At 42.0% G+C, this 19745-nt stretch overlaps 1 protein-coding gene across 1 annotated transcript in view; it reads right to left on the reverse strand.

Annotated features, from left to right (window-relative positions):
* Positions 1-565: 565 nt before the first annotated feature.
* The window catches only part of LOC118079899 (myosin-1B), a 67949-nt gene continuing 48769 nt past the window's right edge, over positions 566-19745 (reverse strand). Inside the window, exons 61-78 of the mRNA XM_088661179.1 lie at positions 19151-19327; positions 18290-18435; positions 18106-18196; positions 16422-16811; positions 16204-16330; positions 14648-14766; positions 13636-13832; positions 12075-12258; positions 10676-10841; positions 9985-10109; positions 9001-9309; positions 7331-7534; positions 6756-6881; positions 5213-5383; positions 4880-4984; positions 4283-4378; positions 2562-2696; positions 566-681 (exon numbers count right to left, since the gene is read on the reverse strand). Coding sequence (XP_088517305.1) covers positions 667-681; positions 2562-2696; positions 4283-4378; positions 4880-4984; positions 5213-5383; positions 6756-6881; positions 7331-7534; positions 9001-9309; positions 9985-10109; positions 10676-10841; positions 12075-12258; positions 13636-13832; positions 14648-14766; positions 16204-16330; positions 16422-16811; positions 18106-18196; positions 18290-18435; positions 19151-19327 — 2883 coding nt within the window. The 3' untranslated portion in view covers positions 566-666. The remainder of the gene's footprint in view (positions 682-2561; positions 2697-4282; positions 4379-4879; positions 4985-5212; positions 5384-6755; positions 6882-7330; positions 7535-9000; positions 9310-9984; positions 10110-10675; positions 10842-12074; positions 12259-13635; positions 13833-14647; positions 14767-16203; positions 16331-16421; positions 16812-18105; positions 18197-18289; positions 18436-19150; positions 19328-19745) is intronic.

The raw sequence follows: 19745 nt of genomic DNA on the forward strand, positions 1-19745 counted from the left end.
AATACAGGGCACTTCCAGACTGCCACTATTTGGGGAGTGGGATTCAATCAGACACCAGCAAACTCAAGCCACAAAATCATAGCTGACTGGGATTTCTTGTGCAACAAACTCAGTTCATGAAAAATTGGGCTTTCTGCTATAAGAAAAGTGATGGGAAAATGCACTAGGAAGTGTGGGATAACGTTTGCTTTGATGTAGCATTCCCCCCCCCCCCCTTGCAAACAAATTGGAGTGAATGCTCAATAAACAGGTCTTATGGATGCACCCAGACAGATTTGTTTCAACCGGCTTTCTAACGCTGTTTTTACTCCAATGCTTGCACTGTTTGGTTGAGTTGGTTTTGCTTTTGTATTACCAGACTTGGGGGGCAGGGCGGTAATGTTGAAAATATACATGTTCACAAATTCACGCCACCATTCACCAAGGAATTATTCCACAGCTAACTGCAGTTACCTAGCTCTCAAGAATTCTGCAAGTACGCCGGATGTCCACATTCCCATTGGAGTCTTCAGTTTCTCAAAGGCCTCTGATTTTTGATGAAACATTAAAAGGTCACAACTGAAATATGTTGCTTAAAATGTATTTTTATTCAGGTTCAATGATTTACATGTACATTCACTGTGAAGAATTCCACATTGTGTGGAATCTTTTCAGGAATAGTTCGTCTCATTCTTCTGATTTCTGTACAAAAATAAATTCAAATTTATAAGATAATGAGGTAACAGAACAGCTTATACAGTCATACCTTGGGTTACAGATGCTTCAGGTTGTGTGTTTTTGGGTTGCGCACCGTGCTGAACCCGGAAGCACTGGAACGGGTTACTTCTGGGTTTTGGCACTCGTGCATGCACAGAAGTGCCAAATCACAACCCGCACATGCGCAGATGCGGCACTGTGGATTGCGAACGTGCCTCCCGCATGGATCACGTTCGCAACCCAAGCGTCCACTGTATGTGAACAGTGTAGGTAGCAAGAGTATGGCAAGGGGGGGAGACTAACAAGCAGGAATTCTCCCTCTTGCATTATTTTTCTGGTGTGGAAGAATTGCTCTGTCTTATTTGCCTCTCCCTCTCCCCACCCCCCCACAAACTGTGGTGGGATTGCTGCCACCACAGCGACTGGAATTGTCTGCTTTTATTTCCTTGGCTCAGAAGTATAATATGAAGGAGAAACAGCAAGGTAAAGGAGAGAAATCAAAAGAAGAGGGGAAAGAATATCCTTGTCAGGCTGTAGCCCAGGCTTCCAGATTTCACTCTAGTCTGGATACAATTCCTATTTGTTTTAAGAGCCATGAAGCAGAGATGCTGCCATGAAATTACGTAGCACATGCTTGTAAGGAGAACATGATCTCAGTCACTGCTTCTGGCTTTACAAATCTGTGAGTACTCAACACTCCAATATTTATTGAAGATATTTGTCTCTCTCTCTCCATTTCAAATTTATTGGGGGATAGCTCATTACTGCACTTGACAATATTTCTCTACAGTTAAATGGATGGATAGGTTGCAAAGCTTACTATCAAGTCAAGCAAGGACAATTCAAATATTCAAATGTAGAATGTTTACATTGGTGTTCTTGTTCTTGGAGCTAAGCAGTTGAAAGGTGGAAAATTACATTGGGCATCTTGTTACATTTGTTGTTGTTGTATTACTTTTACCCCAGCCACATTAGGTGTGTAATGCAATCCTACACATGTCTACTCAGAAATACTCAGTGTACTTCAACATCAACTTCGTTGGACTGGTCGGATGCCTGATGATCGTCTTCCAAAGCAACTACTCTATTCCAAACTTAAAAATGGAAAGCGTAATGCTGGTGGCCAACAAAAGAGGTTTAAAGACTGTCTCAAGGCAAATCTTTAAAAGTGTAGTATAAAAACCGACAATTGGGAAACACTGGCCTGCGAGCGCTCCAGTTGGAGAACAGCCTTTACCAAAGGTATAATGGGCTTTGAAGACACTCGATCTCAGGACGCAAGGGAGAAATGTGCTAAGAGGAAGGCACGCATGGCAAATCCACACCGTGATCAACTCCCACCCGGAAACCAATGTCCCCACTGTGGAAGGACATGCAGATCCAGAATTGGCCTCCACAGTCACTTACAGACTCATTGTTAAAACCATGTTTATGGAAGACATTCTTACTCGGCTACGAGTGATCGCCAGAGAAGACAACGACTCAGAAATAAGCCTCACTGAGTTCAGTGATACTTACTCCAATGTAAGTATGCATAAGATTACAGCCTTAGAGTGACAATTTCTTTTTAATGTGAATATGAAATTTACATTGACCGGAATACTAATTTGCATTGCAAATACTCTCCTGTTCATTTCTCCACTAACAAATACCAAGTGTTCAATAGCAAGCGGAAGGCTCAAAGGCAATTTAAACTTCATGGAGGAAAATACACTGTTTCACTTTGGGGCTACTTCCTTAGAAGAGCTAGGTAGGAATTTGAACCCAAGCAGATTAACTGTACCAACTGAAAGATAGAAGGTGTTATCCTTGTGCAGAGAAAAGTTTCCTTCTACGCCAGTATATCATCCCACCAAGACACTTACCTTTCCCCCAATGTCACGGCTCTTGGCCCTCAGCTTATTGACCTGGGATTCAGAAATGTCTGCTCGCTCTTCAGCTTCTTCCAGCTCATGCTGAGCCTTCCTGAACTTGGCAAAGTTTGTGTTGGCTTGCTCCTCCTTGCACAACAGAAACATGACATGAAATCAACAGTACAAGCAGAGCCAAAGGTATAGTATATAACATATAAGTGACAGCGAAGGTGTCCCACAACGATGTTGATTTCACATTCTTCACCAATCCAGGCTGTTTTCCTCCTCCCTGACATTGTGCAGGGGAAACAAACCATGATGCCTGGCTTAGCATTGCATCTGAATGAGGGATTATGGTTTGTTCTGAGTCTAACAAACAGTGACCTGCAGTCATCTAAAGTTTGCTCTTGGCTTACTGGGTGTGGTTTTAAAAAATTCCTTCAGTAGCACCTTAAAGACCAACTAAGTTTTTATTTTGGTATGAGCTTTCATGTGCATGCACACTTCTTCTGATACCATATATTCTGAAGAAGTGTGCATGCACACGAAAGCTCATACCAAAATAAAAACTTAGTTGGTCTTTAAGGTGCTACTGAAGGAATTTTTTTATTTTGCTTCGACTCAGACCAACACGGCTACCTACCTGTAACTGGGTGTGGTTTGTTGAAGTAAAGCGTAATCACCATTTGGACATAACACTAAGACAGGGGTCATGGAAAAGCAGCCCAAATTGACCCATTTGTTGTTTTAAACCATTAACTATTGTTCACCATAGGATGTGAACTAGAATGCTGGGAATTGTATTAAGAATGTTGGAAATTGTGGGAGGTAAGATATAGCTCTGTAAGAACATACAGTAAGAAGAGCCTGCTGGATCAGGCCAGTGGCCCCTCTAGTCCAGCATTCTCTTCTCACAGTGGCCAACCAGATGATTGTGGGAAATTTGCAAGCAAGATTTGAGCACAGTAGCACTCCTCTCCTGTGGTTTCCAGCTACGGGCTTTCAGAAGCATTGTTGCCTCCAGCTGTGGAGGCAGAGGATAACCATCATGTATCCCACCCTTTCTCTTTCTTTGAAGTGACAGCTGCATTCTGAAAGGATCTATGATGCGTGATCTATGATGTCTAATAGAGACACTACCAGGAAAGGGAAGATTAGAAACGTGTGGGATGGTTGTCCTCTGCTTGGTTATGCAGGAATGCTTTGGGAAGTGGCTGAGTGCTGCAGTAAATGGCATGAGAGTGAATCTGTGTCCTCATGAGAGACATGGGTTCTACTTGCTGTTCTGTGATGTGAGAATTTATATGACGTCTGTGGGTGGGACACTGTCAAGGAGACAAGATATAATTGGGGTTTGGGAAGAAATTATCACCACACCCCTTTGACATGTGGAAGTAGTAGTATAAGGAATGGGTGGTTCTATATGTAGTTCCAGGATGTAGGGGTTACAGGGCACGGTCTTCCTAACTGTAGAGCGTGGGGTTAGGGGTGAAGAGGTGTCATGATTTATGTCAGTGCAATCCTGAAAGGGGTTACAAGAGAGATAAACAGTTCTGGGTGTTTTTCAAGCTGTGTGTTTCTTTGGACAATGTATTTTAATTTTATTATTCGTATCATCGTTCATCTATTTATTGTACCCCACTATTCCTCACACAGGAACGCAGGGTGAGTAACGATGACCAGTATAGGTTTAAGCATGATAGGTTTAAGCCATTTGAGATCTGTGCACTTACAGCCTCTTCAGCTTGCCTCTTGTACGCTTTCACCTTCAGCTGCAACTTGTCCACTAGGTCTTGAAGCCTGAAAACATTCTTCTTATCCTCTTCAGCCTGCATGGAATGTAAATGGAATGCCAACAATGTAAGGCTCTGAGAGTGTGCCTATCCTCTGGAAGTTGACAGGCAGAACAGGTACATAAGAACCCTGCTGGTTCAGCCCCAAAGCCCATCTAGTCCAGCATCCTGTTCTCACAGTGGCCAACCAGATGCCTATGGGAGGACCAGAAGCAGGATCAGAGTTAAATAGCACTCTCCCCACAAGTGACTCCCAGCAACTAGTATTCAGAGATATTGCCTCCACCCGTGAAAGCACTCTCTGCACACACCACTCAGTTGAGTGTTAGATGTATTTTAACCTCGTTGCAATGTTTTCTTTGAAACTCAATAAAAATATATATATGGGGGGGAAATGATTTAAGTCCTGGGTTGCCTCTCATTCGGTTCCATGGTAAATAGGTTGTGCTGACCTGCTTCTGTCTTTCTCAAATAAAGAGAATGATAGCAATGGAGGAGAATCCCAGGAATTCAATAAATGGAATAAGACATCGTTACCTGATAAGTGATTTCTTTGACTCTCCGCTCATATTTTCGCACTCCTTTGATTGCCTCAATTCCTCTCTTCTGTTCGGCATCAAGCTCATTTTCTAACTCGTGTACCTACAACAGAATATTCTGATAAAGGGATCAAAATTTACGGGGAAGGGTCAATACATCTTTGAAAACTTAAATGGGAATTACCATGTTGAAAAGGTACCTCCAAAATCAGTGTGAGGAGGATTCACCTAACCAGACCCACCAGTGGAAGCCCTGTGCATGATCCTCTGCTTGTAATCAGTCACTATGACAAGGTCAAACAACACTGACAAATGAGCTCTAGCACTGTACCCTGGCCTCCAGTTTCTGGAGTTGCTTCTTGCCACCTCTCAGGGCCAGCTGCTCTGCTTCATCCAGACGGTGCTGCAGATCCTTCACTGTCTGCTCCAGGTTCTTCTTCATCCTCTCCAGGTGGGCACTGGTGTCTTGCTCCTTCTTCAGCTCCTCTGCCATCATGGCTGCCTAATTAGATAGATGGTAACATCAGTAAGTGCCCACTTCTCTGCACAGCTCCCAACATTATTTTTAGTGTTGTAGATTCTGTACCTCACTGCTCACCAGGGTGTGTTTACATAGTTCATTTGGTTTGCCTTTCTATGGTTGGTTGGTTAGTTAGTTAGTTGGATCGGGGTCCAGACTTTAGAGCATCCTCTCTGGATTGGAATATATGAGGTTGCTGCCAGATGTCCTGCTTAATAAGCACTCAGTCTGATTTATTTGTGGAGAGGTTATTTAATGAACATTTATCCTGATTTGTTTGTGGGGAGATCAAATGACATTGTGTCAAGCAAGCCTTATCCCACACTTTGTGCATCAGTTACAGGGGGAAAGTCAGATCTTTTAGGGGAATGGGTTTGTTTCACAAGAGTGCCATGTCAGTTTCAATTGCACAGCCTTAATTTCCCAAGATGTGACTGAATTCCATCCAATAATAGTGACAGTCTGGAAGCGCCTTGAGTGATTTTTAAAAATTATTATTTATTTTATTTTGGTGAAGTACACTGAATTTCTGCTGTAGTGCTTGATTTCGACACTAGGTGTTGCTACAGTGGCATTCATATACTGTACTGCTAACGGCACTACATAAATGGAGTAAAACAAAAACCTGTTCTTTAGAAACAGCTGGTTCTTTTGTCAAACTCAAGAAGAGAGAAAGACACCTCTCCAATGTTAAAGGATTTCTACCACACAAACAAGCATCCATTAATTTCTTCTACTACGCAGGAAAGCCAGTATGGGGAAATCAGAACTCATCAGTTAAAAAAGCAGTAGCTACCATAGTGCCCATCATCCTTGACCACTGGCTATGCTGGCTGTGGCTGATGGGAGTAGGGTTGCCAGACTCAATAGAGGACAGGACTTCTGTGCCTTTAATTACCCTGCTCTCTTTTGGAGTCTGGAAACCTTAAAGAGAAACCAGCAGACCCTTTGTTTAATTTCCAAGCAAAGGGTCTGATGGTTTCTCTTTAAGGTTTCCAGACTCAAAAGAGAGCAGGGCAATTAAAGGCACAGAAGTCCTGTCCTCTATTGAGTCTGGCAACCCTAGATGGGAGCTGTAGTTAAACAACACCTGGAGGGCACTATGTTGACTTCACTGAACAGTTGCTTCAAAGTGTGGTCCAAAGTATTTGTAATCTTAGCCACTTGAGTTTGATGGTTGGCTAGACTAAACTTGAGCAACAAAGGCAATAGCTAAGTGGGTGTGGCTTAAGTAGTGATGCAAAACTATGAGAGTTTCAGCTGTCATTGTGAAAATCATACAAATGGCTTCCCACATGGAGAGCACCAACACATGGTAGAATGGGGCCTGCAGCAAGCAGGATGGAGCACTTACATCTGTAATTGCCTTTTTGGCCTTCTCCTCCGCATTCCGTGCCTCCTGGATGGCATCGTCAATTTCTCCTTGGAACTGAGCAATGTCCGCCTCCAGCTTCTTCTTTGTGCTGAGAAGGGTTGTGTTCTGTGGGCACAGTCAGCAGTTACTCCCCTGCATTATCTAATGCAATTGCATTTGCTCGCCGATACTGATGCCACAACCAAGACCAGAGATACTAGACATGTGAGGAGACGTGTCCTATTGCATTTCTCCAGGGATGAATCAATGGGCAGGTTCTGCCTCCTGGCTCAGACTAGCTGGGGATGAGAAAGCGTTTTTTGCTTCCAGTCTCAGGGAGCTTTGGCCTCTCACTGTGTGGGGAAGGAGGACTGTAGCTCAGTGGCAGAAGCATCTGAATTGCACGGGGAAGGGCCCAGCTTCAATCCCTGATGGCATCTCCAGATAGGGCTGGGAGAGATGACTGTCTGAAATCCTGGGCAGCTACTGCCAGTCAGTGGGGACAATACTGAGCTAGATGAGCCAATGTTCTGACTCAGAATAAGGCAGCTACCTGTGCTCCTATGACTATATACCTGGGAATGCAGCAGTTGCACACGCTCACTGGCATCTGCCAGCTCTTGTTCAGACACCTTGCGAGCACGCTCCGTCTGCTCCAGAGCTACCCGCATCTCCTCAAGCTCAGTCGTCATCAGGTTGTTCCTGCGTTCTACCATAGCTAGCTGCTCCTTCAAGTCATCGTTGCCTCTCATAGCATCATCCAGGTGAAGCTGGGAATCCTGCAGTTTGCAAAAAGACACATCTCAGAATATCCAAGAGGATATTCTCCCACTGTTTGTGAAAAATTAAAATGGACAAGGCTTATTTATTTATTTTCTTTTGTGGGTAGAGCATGGGGAAGAGGCTTGTAACACACCCTTTAATCAAAGCCAGAGAGTTCGTAATCCATTGATCATGACCCTTGCTTAAACCTTTTTACAGCTTTGTTTTAAAATATATACCGAGCAGCATGGTATTAACACCAGCCTGGCTGTTTAACACATAGTTTATTTTATTTATTTGACAACTATTTTTGGAAACAGGAAGCCAAGATGCAAATTCCCATTTGACAACTATTTTTGGAAACAGGAAGCCAAGATGCAAATTCCCAGACAATGGGCAAAGGAATCCTAACTGGCCAGGAACACAGGGGTGGGACAGAGTAGCTGAGGACCCACTGCATCGGAAGTCCTGTTGGCAACACTGGCTTGGGTGGAAGTGGGGAAGCAGCATAATTTTTTTTTTGGTCCTGCACCTCCAGGCCCAAATTGGACCCCCTCTCTGGGAACTGGAGCAACCTACAATCCAGCAGATCACTGGCAGCCCATCTCTGTTCCTGCCCTGTTGCAGGACCCTCTGCCACCGGTAGCCCTGCCTCTGCCATGCTTTCTGCAGCTGCACTGGGGGCCTCTGTCATGGCTGAAGCCAGTGGTTGTGGACATCTGCTGGATCTGAGCCTCCTCCACCATTGCAGAGTCAGGGTTAGGATTGCAGCACAAGACTCACTGGGCAACTTTGGTCAAGTCTCGACACGTCTCAGTCAGTCTTCCTCATTCACAGAACTGTTATTTATTCATTTTATTTTACTTAAAAGGTTTTAGGGGCACCCAAGAAGTAAAGCTATCAGGGCAGCACATAATAAAGATGACAACACACCAGGATATTATAACAAGCCATTAGGCTAGCATGCAACTTGAGCCCTTTGGGTGAAGGGTGGATACACAAACGCTACAGTTTTGAAGTTTTCTTTGAACAATAGCTGGGTGAATCTTTATGACAAGGATCAAAATGCGGTCAAACCAAGTCTACATGAAACAAGGCAGTTATTTAGCAGCCGTCTATGCTCTGTTATTCAGTCCTAGAAGATAAAATTTAAGTATGCTGGGAACTTGACTTTTTGTCCTTTTACCATCATGGCCAATAGCATTTGATAAACTTGTATTACCTCCATATTATTATTATTATTATTATTATTATTATTATTATTATTATTATGTATGCCTTTCATAATCTCCTTTGGCACCGAATAACCCTTTCATTGGCTCTCTCTTTTGTGATGCACAAAAAGAGTAAAAACACATTTTTAACACGCCATCCATAACATTATAAGGGTTAGTCAAATTTCAATTTTGTTCCCTACTCCACCACAAAATGAATTCATGCAAATTGTTACAATCCCCCAACATGTGTATGCAGTTAGGTTGACCTTCAGTTGCCCTTGGATGTTCCTCAGATGTTTTTGTGTCTCTGCGCTTTGGCGGTTGGCATGGCTCAACTGGATTTCCATTTCATTTAGATCCCCCTCCATTTTCTTCTTCAGCCGCAGAGCATCATTTCTGCTCCGGACTTCAGCATCCAGTGTGCTCTGCATGGACTCTCCCATTCTCTGGTGATTCCTCTTCAGTTGCTCAATTTCCTCATCCTTCTCTGCAACCTTCCTGTCAATCTCAGACTTCACCTGGTTCAGTTCTAGTTGGACACGCAGGATTTTCCCTTCTTCGTGTTCCAAAGATCCCTTTCATCAATGAAACAACATTATTTGTTTCAATTATGGATTTGTATTTAACTATGAAACATGGACACACTGTAAGATCATAGATGCAACTTGTAAAATGGAAACACCCCAAACATTCTGAATAATAAATAAAACATTTTGTATTTATAATAAAACACTTAGTAATTAAGAAGTGTCAATGGCCCCCCCATGAAAATTATTTTGTTCAAATTAACCATCTTGAAACTATTTTTTCTAAAATTAACAGATTTTATAAATGAAAATATTACCCAACAATAATACAATTAAGACTGGAAGGCTTTTGACAGTTCCTGCTATTCTTAGGTGTTTGCCCAGTCCATGTTCCCAGTCGTCAGGGGGAAATGCAATTAGCATTTCTAGTTTGCAGTGTAGCTAATGGGCCTTCTCAATTTAATCATTTGTTCTATTTCTAACCAGAAGGTGGCACTAAAAACCTTCCCAAAGCTCCAGATTGGTAGCAGTCCAGTTCTTCACTATGAAAATTGACACACTGCTCTCACAAAACTTTAACTTCAAGCAATGGGCTAGGGATCTTTCCCCCCCAAAGATATGCCACCTTAGTCTGTCCTTGTCCTTGTGCTGCCTCTGGGGGGCAGGGACACACCATGTATAGCGAGTGCCAATTAATACTGTCTCTGAAGTGTTCATATTCACCTCTGCTTCTTCCAAGGCAGCTTGGAGGTCTGACTTCTCTTGTTCAATCTGCTTCTTTGCTTTCTCTAATTCATGGTTGCTTTTGCCAGCTTCAGCCATCTGTTCAGTCAGGTCAGAAATTTCCTCTGCAGGTAGAAATTGGGTAATTTATCCTAATGGCTACAATCTTTGGTAATATGATACCCAATGCTTCAATTTAATTGAAGTATGATTTTTCCCTCTGCAGGACAGTAGATGCAAAGGTTTTTTAATAATAAAAAGACTTTTGTACTATATAGATAAATAGATAGAGATATAGATATATTAAAATACAGCCTGCATTTATTTATTTTTTTGTTTTTAAGGAAAGAGCTTTTAACACTGCTGTGCGGTTTTCAATACACATATTTTAAAAGATTTGTTTTTATAGTGCTACCACAGTTGAATTACTTTGAAACTATTAATTTTATGTTTTAAGCTATCTGTATTTTATCTGTGTTTTAATTTGCATAAGCCTCCTTAAGTCTGGAAAAAAGGCAGGATATGGACCTTTGCAGCAATCAGCTGAAAAACATCTTACTACCCTGAACCTGTAAAAGCAGCAGGCCTGTTCTTTGGCCAGTACTACTAAGCAGGAGAAAAGTGGTTGTGTGAATCTACCGTTACAGATGCCTCACGTTAGATTGAGGTCTGTGGGGGAAAAGAAGCTTACGTTGCAAGTTCTTGTTCTCTCGCCTGACAGCCTCAAGCTGGTCCAACACTTCCTCATAAGCATTCTTCATTTTGAAAATTTCAGTGCTCATGGACCGCGACTCCTTCTGGGAAGCCTCCAGTTCAGCCTGACATTCCTGGTATTTTTGCTTCCATTCTGCTAGCACCTAGGTAACAAATAGGCTCATATAGCACAGGAACACAGCATTGTGCTTTACTCAGGGGTATGCAATAGCAGTGCGGTGGAGCTGCCCTCCCAGCACTGGTGTTGCTGCAGCATGGCTGAATAGGGCTGGGACAGGACTGTGCTGTGGAGAGGTTGGGGCTGTGCTGCCATATTGGTGGAAGCATCAGACGGGCTCCACCACTGCACCCACACAGCCCCAGCTTCACAGCCAACCTTCCCCACCCCAGCACAATCCAGGTAGGCTGCCGCAATACCAGTGTCGAAAGTTTGGCTCTGGATCTATGACCGAGGAGAAATGTTGCGTATCACATACGAGCCTTTCACAGGGCAGGTGACGGCACGTAGCATCTTTATGCAGATGCTAGGGCTCCCATGCCCCGGTACCACTTTAACCCCTCTCCCTCTCCCGGCTGGTTCTCTGAGCAGCATCTGGCTTCTGAGACAACTGCAATTTTAGTATCTTGACAATTTTAGTATCTCAAGCATTGTGCAAAAATAAAAGGGGGGCGTCACCAGTCTGCTCAGAGGACTAGTGCTGCCTGCCACCTCTGCCAAGTGAGTCTGCCATGGCCCACCAATGGGGTGGGGAGGAACACTCCTGAACTTTCATCCCCCCCCCCAAATGGGCTCAAAATCACTGCACCTCATTCACACTGTCTGAATGGTTCCTCAGCAACCATTCAGTTACAATAAACAACTTTCACTAAGGATGTTTAATAAGCAACATCCAACTATATTGTGTTCAATCAATCTTCAGGGACAAACATAAGGATGCAGTTTTGATTTCTAGACCAAAGAGGTTATAATGAGTTGCAGACAGCAACCAATTTAATAATGACAATGTAGAATTGTTTTTTTCTGTACTAGTCTGTTATAACTAGAGATTAGCCTGCCCCCTGCAGGATTTCTAATTCTGAAGAACATGCCTGCTTCACACAGCTCAAAATATACCACTGAAGTGCATATTATTAAATGCCACTACTACTATTGAAAAGTCTAATGTTGCATGTATAAAAAGTTTATACAGGCTACAATGCTACCAAACAAACATGGTTAAGGGTGGAATTGATCTACTCTCATAGAAATTTGTGCTGAATTCACAGAAATGCCGAAAGACAGCCCTGGAAGTTATCAGGATTGCAACTGTAAACTAGCACAAATTGTTTGCCCTTCCTGCAAAATGTCTGCCCGCTACCCAATAAGAAAAGGAAACCTTATCAAAGTTCCTCTGCCTTTTGTCCAGGGCTGCGCAAGCTGCATTGGACCTCTCTACATCGATCATGAGGTCATCAACTTCTCCCTGCAGCCTTTGCTTAGTCTTCTCTAGGGAAGCACACTTAGAATTGACAGCTTCTATCTGCTCCTCTGATTCTTGGAGCCGCTGAGCCAACTTCTTCCTGAAAGGCAAAGTATCCCATGTTGCAACCAAAGGTATTTTCTCAAACCGTGTTGATGTACAGGCAGAGCAGAAAGCGAGAGAAAGCCTGGCTAGGTGGGAGACTTCTGTGCGACAGAACATAGAGACCCATAGAAAGGACAGCCTGGAGTGACAAAATAAGGCTTCTGAATCTAGGGACAGGACAATAGCTGCTGGGGTGTGGGGGGTGTTTCATGAGACAGGACCAAAGAGAAGGAAAAGCAGTGGGAGGAGCAGCCAACTGGACTGAGAAGGCCACCTATTGAAAAGCAACAGAAAATAGATAGAAGCAACTGAAAAACTAGGGGGAAAGGGGAATTGGGTAAAATGAGATTGTTCAGAAGACCATAGTCAGTTAGTTGACCTCAACCAGAAATTGGGCACTTATGTGCCACTGGTCCTATGCTACGGAACACCACTTTTGACTTTCAGGTGCCTCTTGAAGACTCTATTTTATGGCAATAGGCCTAATTCAGTAGTTTCCAATTTTCTTGAGTAGCCAGCTATCTTAATGATTGTTTTGTACTGCTTTTAATGGTTTTTCATGTTTTATATTGCTCTATACTACCATGATATTTTATGGGAGAGTGGTATACAGTCATACCTCGGTTTAAGTATGCTTCGGTTTGAGTACTTTCAGTTTAAGTACTCAGCGGACCTGTCTGGAATGGATTAATCCACTTTCCATTACTTTCAATGGGAAAGTTCACTTCAGGTTAAGTATGCTTCAGGTTAAGTACAGTGGAACCTCGGTTTATGAACACCTCGGTTTATGAATTTTCAGTTTATGAACGCTGCGGACCCATCTGGAACGGATTAATTCACTTTCCATTACTTTTAATGGGAAAGTTCGCTTCAGTTTATGAACGCTTCAGTTTATGAACAGACTTCCGGAACCAATTACACCCATGTTTCAGTTTATGAACGCTTCAGTTTAAGTACTTCGCGGACCCGTCTGGAACGGATTAATCCACTTTCCATTACTTTCAATGGAAAAGTTCGCTTCAGTTTATGAACGGTTACTCCGCGGACCGTCTGGAACGGATTAATCCACTTTCCATTACTTTCAATGGGAAAGTTCGCTTCAGTTTATGAACGCTTCAGTTTATGAACAGACTTCCGGAACCAATTGTGTTCATAAACCGAGGTACCACTGTACAGGCTTCCAGAACCAATTGTGTACTTAAACCGAGGTACCACTGTATAAATATGTTCATAAAACAAATAGCAATGACAAAAAACAGATCTGCACAAGATGCAAAACTAAAAATAGAGGAATTGCTGTCAAAAATAAACACCACATGTTAAAACCCTGGCATCTCCAAAGCTCTCCCCTGATTTCCTTCCCAGTACTTACTTTGCTTCTTCTAATTCCTCAGTACGTTGAATGGCGTCTGTTTCATATTTGGTTCTCCACTGGGCAACTTCCGTGTTGGCCTTGGAGAGAGCCCTCTGCAGCTCACTTTTGGTTTCTTGTTCCTCTTCAAACTGCTCCCGGAGCAAGTCACAGTCATGGCGAGCAGATTGCAAGGCATGGGCCAGAGCGTTTTTTGCCTAAGGGTTCATAATGTGAATGGCAATGATGACCACATGGGTAGCAACAGCATGCAGGTTGTTTCAATCAGACATTCTACATCTGTCTGTTAGTCATGTCAGATATGAGATCTGGGGTGTTTTCTTCCTCAGCAGTTAGTTTATACTCCAACATAAAAGTATTGACTATATAATACTTAACCAAGCATTACTTTCTGAGAACTGTTCTCTCTCTCTCTCTCTCAGTCTTTTTTTTTTGTATTCTTTAGCCGCAGTCGTGCTTTCACTGCAGTAAATTCCACACATTAATCTTATGGAGTGGTGTTTTTTTTGTTTTTTTTTTAACAGTGCAGTATTATCATAGCTTTGGCCACCTCATGAGAAGAGAAGAATCCTTGGAAAAGACCCTGATGTTGGGAAAGATTGAGGGCACTAGGAGAAGGGGACGACAGAGGACAAGATGGTTGGACAGTGTTCTCGAAGCTACGAACATGAGTTTGACCAAACTGCGGGAGGCAGTGCAAGACAGGAGTGCCTGGCGTGCTATGGTCCATGGGGTCACGAAGAGTCAGACACGACTAAACGACTAAACAACAACAACAAATTATCATAGCTTTTTCAATAGCAATTGCAGAATTTACAAAAGCACCTGTTACATGTGTTACTGCATTCATGCTGTAACTTGTCCTTGAATTTGCATCAGTCCATGTCAGCTGGAAATCAGCTTTGATTGTTTTATTGCCTTTTTTCTGATGTTCCCTGCCTCTCCTGCCTCTTTTTATCAGGATTATTCATTCCTCACTTCTCTGAGGCAAGATATACAAGCGGAAAATCACCTTGTTTTCTTCCTCCAGCTGCCTCTTGAGTTCCTCTGTCTGCTGGGTAAAGGCTTGTTTACCTCTGATCAACTGTGAAATAAAAGATTCTTTTTCTTCTAGTTGTCGAGTAAATTCGCCTGTTGGAAAAAAATATATTCACATAGTCATAGGCTGAGATGGTTGAAAAAACACCCCACCTGCTCCTAGGTAGTCTCACTGGTGGAAATGCAAGTGCTGATTTAAATCATTTGTGCACTTGGTTGACTAGAATTTTTCCATCTCTGCCTCCCATTCTTTGAAATGGATGTTACTACAGTCCACAATAATTGCTACAAATATAGTATGGATTCTATTAAAATAAAATGCAATAAATACTACAGTTTTCAATAATTACGATAAATACTGCAATTAACATTAGTTCTTGATAATTTCTTTGCTCAGATTAATACATTTGCTTTAGATCAGGCTTCCTCAAACTCGGCCCTCCAGATGTTTTGAGACTACAATTCCCATCATCCCTGACCACTGGTGCTGCCAGCTAGGGATCTTGGGAGTTGTAGGCCAAAAACATCTGGAGGGCCAAGTTTGAGGAAGCCTGCTTTAGATCTATCCATATATACTTTTAATGGTGGCCTTCTTCACTCTGGAGAAAATGAGTTGTAAACCAGAACGAGCTGCATGGGCTTTATTCTCATTGCTATCAGTAGGATTTAAGTGCTTATCTAATTTTCTCTGAGCTGCATGTAGAGGCTACTTAAGATATATTCTGTGAAGTGTCATGTGCAATTAACATTTTAGGAAATCGAGAGCAACACCAAGGCTCAAGGTCTATTGGGTGACCAGCAGCTGTGCATGGTGCCTCAAGAATCTGAATAACGTTTATGAATCTTCTCATGGAGCTGTGACTCTCTCACTTGTGCCACCTGTTAATGCTGTTCATGCAGCCCCAATACTCCCACTTGACTATCAACAGTAGTTTTTCACTACTGGTGCTCATGCATAGATTTAAACACAGAGATCATGTTTAAAAACCATGGCAGTTCTCTATTCAACATTAACAGTGCATTTGTAGTTGTTAACAGGAACTAATATAAGGGTCTAAAGGAGAAGGCAGTGGAAGCCTTTGAGTATTTGTGGCTGAGTTTTTGTATCTGAGTATTTGTTGTACGAGTATTACTTTTCCACACCACAGTAAAGAAAAAAACCCAATTATCCGACAACCCACATTTCTAAGATACACTTTAAGAGACAGAAATGCAGTTTCCTACACTGTAAGCCATAGTGAACCGGAAATAGATGAGAGTCAATGAAGAATGTGTAAAAGCATCAGTGGGTGCTCTCGCACCCCACTAATTTTTCAAGGGGGATCTTCCACAGTGAAATACTTGGTCATATCTGGATTGACAAAGAAGGGTGCAGTTTAGATAACATTAATGCTGATGTGTCAAGGCAAAGATAATACATATGTAGATAACATGTCTACAATGAATTTTATGGAAAGGTGGGATGGGACTATTCAAAATAAATAAATGTCAGGAGGAATGCCTATGTCTTCTAAAAATGTCCAAATTCACCATTCTCGGTGTGCAGACGTGCTTTCTGGGCGTTCAGATCATTGATCAGCCGCACATGCTCTTCATCTTTTGTCTTGATTTCACTGAATTGGTCTTCAAGGGTCCGGCACATCTTTTCCAGATTACTCTTTGTGAGGGGAGAAATAAAAAACAATGTTTTAATTAATCAGAATCTACAGCAGAACAGTTAGTCACAATAAAGACATGCAACTGTCTACCTTGGCTTTGGAGACAGACTCCATATTACTGGCAAGGTCATCAATCTCCATCTTCAGCTCACTCTTCTCCTTCTCCAGCTTCTGTTTCACACGTTGCAAGTTATCAATTTGTTCCCCCAGTTCAGCTGCACTGTCTGCATGCTTCTTGCGGAGAGCAGCCATTGTGGCTTCATGGTGCAGAGTGGCCTCTTCAAGGTCCCTGCGCATTTTCTGGAATTCTGTCTCACGTTTCTTGTTCATCTCAATCTGAGCTGCGGTTGCCCCACCAGCTTCCTCCAGACGCTCACTGATCTCTTCTAGTTCTCTGGAGAGATCAGCCCGCTGCTTCTCTGCTTTGGCCCGAGATGCACGCTCAGCCTCAATTTCTTCCTCCAGTTCTTCCATACGGGCCTTTGGAAAATAAGATACAGAAGGTTAACTATGCCACTGAAAACAGTAGAACTGAAAAGGAACTCTAGGTAGACTGTGCATGATTTTATAAACTAAAAGTAAAAATCTTTATTTGCATCAGCCACAAGCTATAGCAAAGGAATCAAATACAATCAAATACAGATATAGCTAGATTGTTGGCTGTACAAAATACGTTCTGAGAATGTACAGCTATACAAATGAAAGAGTTAATAACTTTCCTTGTCCACAAATAAGACATAAACAAGTGCGCTACTCTTTACTAGGCATTAAACAGGTTATTCAGATGGTAGATCTGATTCTGATTGCCCCAGCTAAATTTTTTGCTGTGTTTGCTGGTAATCAAGAAGGAAGAACAATGTAGCAGTGGATGAACAGCCTGGTATGGATGATAGAAGAGAAGTAATAACCTCATTACACAGAAGTTAGGAGTACACAGAGGCAAGGAGTACATGCGCTACAGATCTGATACTGCCTTCTACGCATGGACATAATCATTTTGCATAGGTGAAGGCATGTCTGTATTTTAAAACTGTTAAGTTTTGATAGGGTGCTGATGTGTGGAGGTGACTAGGTGGGAAAAAATCGTACCAAGGACAAAATTTTCTTATAGTGGCTAAATTATTCTGTTGTTCAATGTCATGTAGGCACTGCCTAATTAATAAACTGGTGGGGGTTAAATTCAGACAAAGGCAATAAGTAAATGTCCGGTACCAAATTTGTAATTCAACTGAGAGAGAGTTGGCCTCTCAGCCAGCATTTGAAACACAAGATGGCACTGAGAATATCTGCCTTAAGAACTTGGATTGAATGGTTTCTATAAAGTCAGGGTGAGCATTAAGCCAAATCTGTGCCGCATAAAGTAGCTGGGCCAGGAGTAATCTAAAAGTACTAAATCACTGTATTATTTCAATAAAAATATGTGTAAAATAAGCAGTGCATGCATACTTATTTTATAAACTTATAATATTTCAGGTTCTCTGTGAAATGCATATGAACACAAATATACTGTATTCTTGAACATCTCACATTAAGGAGACAATATACACCTACAGTCAGTGGTTCCTTAAGACCAGTGGTTGAATTCCCTGGAGTAATATGCTCTTCTTCCTAAAGTGATTTTATCTAGTGTCTTCATACTAAGTGTGTATGTAGGTATTCAATTTGAGTAAGAATATCATTTTAGAACCACTATATAAGCAGTGAATGTACATGAGGGGTGAGAGTGACCTTAAAAACTGAGATTTCTGAGGCACAAAGGTTTTCTATGATCTACCTGTAGCTCTTTAATTTTTTTCTGTAGCTGAGAGCTTTGAGCCTGTTCATCCTCTATTTTTCCTTGTACCTGGCTGATTTCAAACTCTTTCCTGGTGAAGGAGGAAAAAAGAAAAGTAAGCATTTTAATGAGGAAGGTCAAATTTGAGATCCAGTAACACAATATTAAAATCTCAGCAGTATACTTCTTCAGTTTCTCATCCATTTGCTGCTTGTCATTCTCCAGGTCCATGATAGATTCCTGAGACATCTTCAGATCCCCCTCCAGCTTCCTTTTAGCTCTCTCAAGATCCATACGAAGCTTCTTCTCTTGCTCCAAAGATCCTTCAAGCTAAACAGTACATAAGAACAAGAGACACCGATTTAATGCTATTGTTTCAAAGAAGAGGGAGTAAATATAAAGCATTAGGAGTTTTGAAAGGCCAATGGGCTAGATGCCCCTTTAGGCCTTAAAACAGAGGCTTCTAAGCCCCTGCAATGATGGCAATGCTACAATAAAATTCAGTTCTTAGATATCCTATTAATAACAAAGTCTAATAAATACCAGCCAAACATGTTAGAAAAAGGCTTGTCTGACACCTTGTAGAGGCAGCTGCTGGATGGACCAATGATTCGGTGTAACACAGCTTCCTATATCCCTAAGTTTACCTAGTTCAAAATATGTGAGTATGTTTTGAGGCGAGTTCCCTTGCTCCTAAAAATGATCTACCACTTGCAGTCTTCAAAAAGAAAATATTCTTCAAAAAGGCAACTGTTAGGCTGGCAGTGGATTGTCACATTTTATTACTGAAAATTACTTGAAGATACGTTTGCCCATGTTTAGTTAGTTAAGTGGTGCCTCAGGTTGCATTAGTTCTGTGCTTCCACTGCCTTCCTAAGCCTGGAGGAGAGAACCGATGATATCAGGCAGATAGAGAACTGAGGACTGGTACAAAAAAAGATTTGGCAGATTCTACATTGATTCTAGCCAGTGTGTATAACTACAAATAGACTTCATTTCTCCCACTGGTTTTATTCTGTCCTCTCAACACTAAAAATTCTCTTACATCATCAACTTGCTGTTCAAGTTTCGATTTGGTTTTGGACAGAGTGTTCACTTTGTCTTCCTCTGCCTGGAGGTCATCTAAAGTCTGCTGGTGAGCCTCTTGGAGGCTTTTCTTCTCTTTGGTGAGCTTGGAGATGTTTTCATCCAAAGCTGCCATCTCCTCAGTAAGATTTTTAACCTAAGAAACAATAAAGATCTCCATTTAGGCGTGTTTCCTGATCACAACAGATGCAGTCCTTATCTTATGAGTGAGAAAATAATGTAGGGTAATACCCAACTAAGTCATATGCTGAGTAGATCCACTGAAGTAAATGGATGTAAGGAAGTTGTTCATTGATTTCAGTGGGTCTACACTGAGTATGGTATCACCCAAAGGCTGGTGTCTGCTCAGATCCTATACATATGTAATGAGTAGCACTAGTTACAGATGTGGAAACACAATGAGACTTTCCTCAGAGACTTTCCTCCTGACCTCTTCATTACAAAAGTGAAATAATGCAATAAAGCACACTGAGTTACACAGCAAGATTGGGCAAAAGCTGATTTTTGTGTCTTTTTTGCCCATGAAATCTAGAAATACAAATGTGACGAGTTGA

This window comes from Zootoca vivipara, chromosome 2 (assembly GCF_965207765.1).
Source record: "Zootoca vivipara chromosome 2, rZooViv2.hap1.1, whole genome shotgun sequence".
Taxonomy (NCBI): Eukaryota; Metazoa; Chordata; class Lepidosauria; order Squamata; family Lacertidae; genus Zootoca; species Zootoca vivipara.